This window comes from Sinocyclocheilus anshuiensis, unplaced genomic scaffold, assembly GCF_001515605.1.
Source record: "Sinocyclocheilus anshuiensis isolate Anshui unplaced genomic scaffold, SAMN03320099.WGS_v1.1 scaffold3163, whole genome shotgun sequence".
NCBI classification, from domain to species: Eukaryota; Metazoa; Chordata; class Actinopteri; order Cypriniformes; family Cyprinidae; genus Sinocyclocheilus; species Sinocyclocheilus anshuiensis.
In genome coordinates this window covers 169,064-178,216 of record NW_015542737.1, presented here as the reverse complement: position 1 = coordinate 178,216, position 9,153 = coordinate 169,064, and the positions used below count along the sequence as shown (strand labels likewise).

At 37.2% G+C, this 9,153-nt stretch overlaps 1 protein-coding gene and 1 pseudogene across 2 annotated transcripts in view; one reads left to right on the top strand and one right to left on the bottom strand.

Annotated features, from left to right (window-relative positions):
• The window catches only part of LOC107694592 (phospholipase D1-like), a 26,980-nt pseudogene extending 25,803 nt beyond the window's left edge, over nt 1–1,177 (bottom strand).
• Nucleotides 1,178–3,731: 2,554 nt separating this feature from the next.
• LOC107694590 (transmembrane and TPR repeat-containing protein 4-like) overlaps nt 3,732–9,153 on the top strand; it is a 13,450-nt gene continuing 8,028 nt past the window's right edge. Inside the window, exons 1-9 of one of the 2 annotated variants that reach the window (XM_016494287.1) lie at nt 3,732–3,747; nt 4,336–4,531; nt 4,950–5,065; nt 5,589–5,805; nt 6,525–6,609; nt 7,123–7,217; nt 7,372–7,464; nt 7,546–7,707; nt 7,905–8,107. In XM_016494287.1, the coding sequence (XP_016349773.1) occupies nt 4,370–4,531; nt 4,950–5,065; nt 5,589–5,805; nt 6,525–6,609; nt 7,123–7,217; nt 7,372–7,464; nt 7,546–7,707; nt 7,905–8,107 (1,133 nt within the window). In that variant the 5' untranslated portion in view covers nt 3,732–3,747; nt 4,336–4,369. The other variant, XM_016494286.1, reaches the window with a different exon arrangement.

Genomic DNA, 9,153 nt, shown 5'->3' with positions numbered 1-9,153 from the left:
GATGGGTTAGATGGGTTAAATGCAGAGCACAAATTCCGAGTATGGGATACCATACTTGGCCACACGACACTTCACTCACTTCACTCACTAACTCAACTATTTCTATATATAAAAGTAACAAAAAAACAAAAACAAACAAAAAAATATATATAATTTAAATATAATAATAATTATAATAATAATTAATGCATTTAGCAGGCGCTTTTATCCAAAGTGAAATGCATTACAGTGCATTCAGGCTATACATTTTTTACCAGTATGTGTGCTCCCAGGGAATCTAACCCACGACCTTTTGCGCTGCTAATGCAATGCTCTACCACTGAGCCACAGGAACAAACAAAATAACAAACAAACAAATATCTGAATGCAACTTTTTAAAATTATGTTGTTTTAATAATGTCATTCTAATATATTTTGTAATGTTGTAAGGAAAGATGATTTTAGACACCTATATTTTTTAAATGCTCCACAAACGTTGATCTTTAGCTATATTATTAATTTTATACATCTATTAAATATTGACATGGTATTACTCTATAAAATCTTTAGTCTGACTTGATAAATTTCTCAATAACCACAGCTGAAATTAATTTTAATCAACACAATTATTCAGTCTGAGATCAACAGAGAAAGATACTTTGTTATTGTCTGCTCAAAATGTTAAAAATTAAAATACAATATTTTTTAATTACATGAGCTTTGCACCCAATTGTGTATCACTGTGGTCATTCAGGTAGTATAACAAAGTTACTGTAAAGTATAAGCAATACTCTTGATATGAGAAACACACAGGACAACGAGTTTACTGGATTAGATTGGATCTGTGGGGGATCCAAATTCATACATTTATTTAGGCCGCAAAGTGTTCATGATAATCACAACTGCAATGTAAATAAGGTTATTAGTTTGTGGTGTAATTAGACAGGATGTGAGTCTCCATTCTATGACAGTACAAACAGGACAGAGACAATTAATTAAGCAGGTAATAGAGCACATTATTGTGCAAATGTTCTGCATCAGACTAAACCAATCACCGATATAACTGCACATTCTTTCATTAAAGTGAATTACAAAGCTGGAAGAGGGAAAAACATTGGAGCTTGGAACAGCAGGAAGGCAAACTAAGAAAATATAGAGAGTTCTTACCTCGTTTTGAAGCCCGTGGAGGAAGAACGCTTCTCCTGACTCTCCTAAGAAACAGGAGATTTCAACAGGTTGTCAGCACTTTGCTTCTAAACTCAGTCTTAATCACTGTGGTAACTCAGCTAACTGGTTTCTGTTTACTTGAGGAGTTTCAGGGCTGTTACCCTCTTTGAATTATGGCAGCAAATTAGCAAATCTCAACTATCTCAGAGTTTGTGTATTCAGGTTGTATTTTCTAAGGTAAACACAACAGGATGATCAATAACAATAAGGTGGATATGATAAAATGGCAGGTGACTCTAGATAAGCCTAGTTTGTGGCCTATATCCAATTCTAAAGCTGAACAGGCAAATAAAAATTGCACAGAACAGAATGTTTAGATGTACGATGCAAAACAATTTTCATAGTTTGAATTCTAATTGCATGACTCATAAGGTTGTATTATTATATTGTATGCAGTTTTTAAAGAAATAGTTCACCCCAAAATGAAAATTTGCTGAAAATGTACTCACCCTCAGCCTCAGGCCATGCAGGACATAGAAGAATTTGTTTTTCATCAGGATCCTCTGCAGTGAATGGGTGCCATCAAAACAGAGTCCAAACAGCTGATAAAACATCACAGCAATCTACAAGTAATCCGCATGATTCCAATCTATCAATTAAGGTCTTGTAAAGTGAAAAGCTGTGTGTATAATAAACAAGTCCATAATTAAGAGGGTTTTTACTTTAAACAATTGCTTCCAGCTAAAATACGAGTCTTCCATTCATAATGTTGCTTTCTACAGTGAAAAATTTGTCTCATCTGAATCAGGAGAGAAATGTGCACATATCAAATCTAAACTAGATCTAAACGAAATTCTAAACAAATATGTTGATGGACAAATGGGGACAGACTTGGGGCAGAAGTGATGGTTTTAAGTTAAAATGGCTTAATGATGGATTTGTTTCTCACAAACATGCAGCTTTTCACTTCACTCAAGACGTTAATTGACTCTGATTCTGATGGCAACAGGATCCAGTGATGAGCAAGTGATGCTTGGATGATGCTAAATTTCTTCAAATCTGTTACGATGAAGAAACAAACTACATTTTGGATAGCGAGGGTAAGTAAATTTTCAACCCATTTTTGGGTGACCTATTTCTTTAATCGTCCCAATAGTAGCCTACTACACTTTATAGTGAGTGACACCTCTGTGGATGCAAGTAGTTTGTTTATACTTACTGCTGCTTCTTCAAACTGTTTATCTTTTCATCCTTTTCAATGCTTGTTTGCTGGACAGAGAAATTGAAGGGTGCACTCTGACATTTAAAGTCCCCCTGTAGTCAAATATTTTATCCCTTAAAACTTATCTTTGATCATCAAAATGACATATTTAAATGTTTTTTCTTGTGAAAATAATTTTCTCATGCCTTAAAATAGCTTGAATGTAACTCTACACCCTTGCCTCATTTACTATATGTGGATCTATGAATATGCAAATTAGTCCCGCCTCCACTCACTCGCACCAGCCAGCGCCTCCTGATCCACTGAACTGTAGTAACCGCAAAACAATGGCATACACGGATAATGACTGATAAAACTATGTTTTTACTAGGGGACAACTACAGTGAATACTGTAACACTCGTTAAAGTTACTTGACGATGTTGTGTCCTAAAATGCCTTGAAGACTCGAATGCAGCCATTTGTGATTGTTAATTCGCACCCGCGAGCATACAGGTGCATCTCAATAAATTAGAATGTCGTTGAAAAGTTCTCAACTCAAATTGTGAAACTCGTGTGTTAAATAAATTCAGTGCACACAGACTGAAGTAGTTTAAATCTCAATATTTGAATTTCTAACTTCGATATGATAATTTGAAAAGTATAGATACTCGGTACAACAGGGAAGAACTGTAGAATATAATATCATACAGATATTTTTAATATTATTAAGAAAATTTGTCCATCAACGGTGATAATCAGTAGGCTAATTTCTGTTTTTTGCTCTGATTTATTTTTGGTTTTGTGCTGGTATTGGTATATTTTGCATGCTAGTGATAGGAATCGATCCCTTGACGTGATTGGTTATTGGTTTGTGATGTAGCAAACCAAGGGCTGTTTCAAACGATATTTCTGGGTCAGCCTTTGGGAAACTACAGTTTTAAGGAGAAAATACACAGCAATGGTGTTGATTAATAGATTGGCACATGGTTTGTCTAAAAGCATATTAAAAACACCACGTAGACAAATAAACAACATAAAAAAACTGATTTTCACTACAGGGGGACTTTAATTTCTCAACTGGTATGCTGCAGTTTGGATTGTTGGCTCACATGCTGATCCACCATATCACTCTTGACTGTTGACTTGGGCTCATATGTTCATAGAGTTAACATATGCATTTACATTATGTATATTGTTAACAATTATTCATTGTACAGTAACTCGGCTTTTTTTTAGATGAAGCATACAATATCGTTTTAGATTAAGCATACAATATCGCTCTGATTCACTGCTTGACATTTCCTGTCATGTAGCCATCAACTGTGCAGTATTATCATTTGTTTGTGCGAGTCCTCACATTATATCCAGTCGGCTGGCTCGGGTCACGTGACGTCACACGGTCGGTCTATTCTTCTCCGCGCGCTAGCAGGAAGTACAGGCGAGAGGCTCATACAGGGATCAGCCATCGTTTAGCCACGTATTAAGCCTTTATTTCCACATTCGTGTGGTTTAACGATATCTGCAACGTATTTATTTGACACCGGTGATTTAAAGCTTGTATTGCTCGTCTTCAACAGATTGTAAATCTTTCTCGTCGACGGGCAGACAGTTATTGACGTCAGTGCACGTTTATACTATTATTATTATTATTATTATTTGTGAATCATGTTTTGACGATCGTCATTTTCGCGCGAGCAAAATATATGAGTAGACAACGTAGAAAGCGTGAATGGTTTCGTATCCTTTGCTCGCTTTAACAGCCGGTTGCTATGCATTGCATGCATCTGTGTGTACAGCCATGCAGCAAAGCATGCAACTGTGCTGAGATGTCACACCGCCTTTTCTAACAGATCTCTGTAGTGCATACAGTTGGTACGTTGCAGTCCATGCGCCTTTCTCGCAAGATGTTTGCTTCTTGAAGTCTTACTTTTGGAGTGTTAGTTTGCTATTTTAACCTTCCACCTGCTTTCTTTGTTCTGCAACACAGTGGTGGGTCAGAATGAACAGAAACCACATGAAAGATGGTGCTTTCTGAGCCTTACTGGGATCATCACATCCCCCTGCCAAAACTGGGACCCTTGTACTCCCGGCTGGTCACTGCCTTTGTTGCCCTGATCTGTTTCATAAACAGCTATGATGGGGACTTTGTCTTTGATGATTCAGAAGCCATCATTCATAACAAGGTATCACCCTCAATATTGGTTATTTATTTATTTGTTTAGATGTTTATTATGAAAGAAATAGTTTACCTAAAAATCTAAATTCTGACATTCATTTCAAAGACATGATTCATACATACAGTACATGTAGTTTTTCATACAGTGACAATGGATGGGGACCAAGGAGTGGCCATGGTCACCATTCAGTTTCATCATATGAAAAAAGCAGCTTTGACATTCTGTTTGAGTAAATAATGATTGGATTTCCTTTTCGGGTAAACTGTCCATTTAAACATGCATATTGTTGTAATGATCAGTTGTGATTTCAACATACAAATCATGTCACTACTTTAATAGTACATGATATTTGCAGCTTTTTTTGTGGCATTTATACATTGTCTTAACTGATTTACTCTCTCTCTCTCTCTCTCTCATTTCGTAGGATTTGAATCCTGACACTCCATTGAGTAACATCTGGAAAAATGACTTTTGGGGAAGTAACTTAAGTAGCAACTCCAGTCACAAATCCTACCGGCCCCTGACCGTCCTGACCTTCAGGTATGTTCACCACAAAGACAAAAGAGTCTTTCAATTACTGCTGTGTGATTGATGATTAACACAAGGTAATAGTCCAACGTGCTTATAGTGAATATTGTCAAACCTCTTTGCATGTATTAGATATGTGGACTTGTAATTTTATTCTCAGTGGGAAATCAAAAGAGGTCCCCCGAGTGCTTCCTCAGCGACTGCCACAATAATTGACATTAAAATTGGATGCATATATTGCCTTTTTTCAAACTCGTTTTAGAATTGTCTTTGGCATTTGACTGCAACTGTGAGGAATCTATACAGGGGGCATAATTCATGTCCTGCATGCTGCTAATGAGAATGACATTGTTTTGCATCAGTAATGGCCCGTTATACCACCTCAACCATAAATTTGCTCTATGCCACGATGTCTGTATGCCATCGTATCTCTGCTGTTTTATGTTTCAGAAATATACAAAACATTTGTGATCATTGCACAAGTCAAAAGTTAGTTTTAATCATTGCGATTTATGGCTGTTACTTATTTTCGCAGGATCAACTACCTCTTGGCTGGTGGACTGCATCCGATTGGCTTCCACGTGCTCAACGTTGCCCTCCACTGTGTTATTTCTGTGTTAATGATCGATGTGTTTGCAATATTAATTGGCGGCCTGGTTCACAACGGAAGAGAGGCGAAACTCAGTCTTTCTCCAAAAGCTTCCTTCCTGGCTGCGCTCTTCTTTGCTGCACATCCAGTTCACACGGAAAGTGTAAGTAGAGTGGGAAGACGTGATTCAGTAGGCCGTCTCTGCCCGGTAAACAATCTCCGACTACAATGCTCCATATCACAATGTTCATTGATGTTGCATGAAATATACATTACAAGGCCCGTGAAGAAGAAAGCTTCACGCAGCTGGTGTGCACCGCATAGGTGGGCTCTACAGTCAGCCGTGGCTATTAACAGCTACCGAACGCTCGCTCACTCTGCCCTGCCACGGATGCGTCCGAGCATGGTAGAGTCTGCCAATCTGCTCTTTAATCAGGTTCAGAAAGACCGGCCCTGGACCTGGAGGGGGTGAGGTTCAGAGAGACCACTGACTTGGGCCTACGGGATGAATCAAAGAAGGTGGCCCCAGGACTCCAGCCAAGGCCGACTGGAGTTCTGTAATGAGTGCTGCCTGCTGCCTCCTACCTTCACCGTTAATTTGGCACTGCCAGAAATACAGGCAATTTCACAGTCGAAAGGGCGGCGAAGGATGTTTTTATGCTGCCCGTTTTTTTGCCTTTAATGTCCAAGCAGGATTTAATTTGTTTAGGTGTAAAATGTGTAGCTGCTGTTAAAAACGATTGCCCTTGAGGTGGATTTCACGGACGTGACCTGCTTGAAGATAGATGCTGCTTGATGAGACAGTGCCCTTTAGCTCTCTAAAAGTATTTAGTTGGAGTTGATCTTGTGAATAATCTCCTCTGTTGGCTCTCTGTTTTGTAGGTGGCTGGCATTGTTGGCAGAGCAGATTTGTTGTGTGCCCTCTTTTTTCAGCTCTCTTTTCTGGTTTACTGCAAAGCGTTTCAAGGTCAGTTGGTAAACTAATGCACTAGACTCTGATACAGTTATTATTGGCACTGTGTGAAATTTAGTTGCATAAAATTTCAAACAAATTTTTCAAAACTTTACATTTGCAATCATTTACAGCTTTAATAAATCCGCAATCATTTGATTTTAAAAAGAAGAAATGTTGAAAATTGCGCTGGTTGCTCTTTTGGTCTCTGCTTGGGAACTGAGGTTTTCAAGATTCCAAAAAGTAAACATAAGCAGCAAAAAAAGCATCATATAAGTGGTCCATCAAACTTTGCCTCTGTATTGCAAGTCTTCTGAAGTCTTACAAAAGCTTTGTGTGTGAAACAGACCGGAATTTAAGTTTGTTTGGTAATTGAAGCTTAAAATCTTCTTATCTTGCTTGAGGACTCATTACAAGTTTGTAATGAATTAATCCTTTACAGACACTGTATGTTAGGATTTCACTGAATATCTTACTTTGCATCAAGCATACAGTTTAATGTAGAGACTCTTGAATTTTTCTCTGTAGGTGGTGATAAAACGTTCTCAGTATTGTGGATATTTGGCAGCATTCTTCTTTGTGCTGTAGCAATGCTGTGCAAGGAGCAAGGCATTACGGTTTTGGTGAGTAAAAATATGCATACATTTAAGAGAGTTGCAGGTCAAATAAGGTAATATGCAATAAGCATATATATGTTAGATTATCTCTCAACTATTTTTACAATACAGAGCTTTGGTCATCCATAAAATATCTTGATCTTTTCTTCCGTGTGTTAAGGGAGTGAATGCTGCTTATGATATTCTCATGGTCTGTAATCTGAATATCTATGAGCTCGCTCACCAGCTGCTGTCCAGGAGAAAATCAGATGATGTAAGTGACTTATTCACAGGGTGTCACTCTTTGGACCCAAACAATCTTTGGATTGATTTATACTTTCTCTTTTCCACCCAGATTGGAGGGTTGGTGAGGAGCGGTTTGCTTATGAGGTTAGCTCTTCTCTTTCTTGGTGGTTCCTTTCTTTTGTACGCAAGGTGGAGAATCATGGGAACTGGGCCTCCATCTTTCACTGAGGTGGATAACCCAGCATCCTTTGCTGAAAATGTCATCTTGAGGGTAAGCAGTCCTTTCAGTTTGGGTTTTTCAATGGCCCCTTCGAAGCTGAAATTTCACTGGTACTGATAAATAAAATTATGGCATTCTGACGACCCTAGTCAAAACTGAAATAAATTATATTTAAAGTATAGTTTTTAGCCATATTTTTCACATACTCCTTAAAGAATCACGTGTTTCTCTGCTCTCTCTTTTCTCAGATTGTGAACTATAATTACTATTACTCATTGAATGCCTGGTTGCTGCTGTGTCCCTGGTGGCTGTGTTTTGATTGGTCAATGGGCTGTGTGCCTTTGATTAAATCAGCTGCTGATTGGAGGATTTTCTGGCCTCTTTTGCTGTGGTGCTGTCTGATGGGCTTGGTATACCAAGCTCTGTGCTCACAGGACAGCAATAAAAGAAGGTAAGCAAAACAAAACATGGTTTGTCTAGACATATGAAAAAATGTCATAATGTAATTCTACCGTAAGATTTATTTTAATGGATTAATCATCATTAAATCATCTAGTCATATTTACTTACCCTTATATTATTCCATCCTGTAAGCTGTTTTTTTCCCCTGAAACACAAAATACAAAAAGACTCTTCAGATTCAGCTTTTGTGGAACAGTAATGACAACTAGTTTATTACACTAGTTTTGGGCTGTGGTGATACAACCATATATTGATATCACTTGTTTCTTACAGTATTGCATCAGTATTTATTTTATATCAATATACACACTGAATTTATATGCAGCAATTACTACACTACTAATATCTTCAGTGTCACATGATCCTTCAGAAATCACTCTTAATATGCTGTTTTGGTGCTCAAGAAACTTTTTATTATTATTATTATTATGCCTGTTGAAAACAGTTGTGCTGCTTAAAATTTTTGTGAATTTTATTCATTCATGAATAGAAACTTCAAAAAGAACAGCAGTTATTTGAAAAACTTTAACAATGTTGAAGGCTTTACTGTCACTTTTGAACAATTTAATAGAGCCCGGCCGATATGGGTTTTTTGGGGCCGATAAAAGGCCGATATTCTTTGTGTATATTATAGTACAATACCAGTCAAAAGTTTGGACACTTTCCCATTCGTGTGTCCAAACATTTGACTGGTACTATATATAGAATACAGTATATACATAAACAGAATATATATACATAAACACATTTTTTGCAATGATCACTCAAATGTGGTGATCAAACACTTATAATGGTGACAGAGATATGTAAGGGCATTTAACAATTTAACAATAAACTTGCGATGAGTGCGATGCACAAAGTAACGGGGTGTTAATTGTAACACACGTGGTTTGAATATTTATTTTACCATAGTAACATTTAAATTCTGGCTTAAGTAAATTTTTTTATCTCAGTTTTTATTATTCATTTAAAATGAGACAAATCTGCTATTATTTTAATCTCCAATCTGTTATTTATCAGTTCAGATAGTTTTTT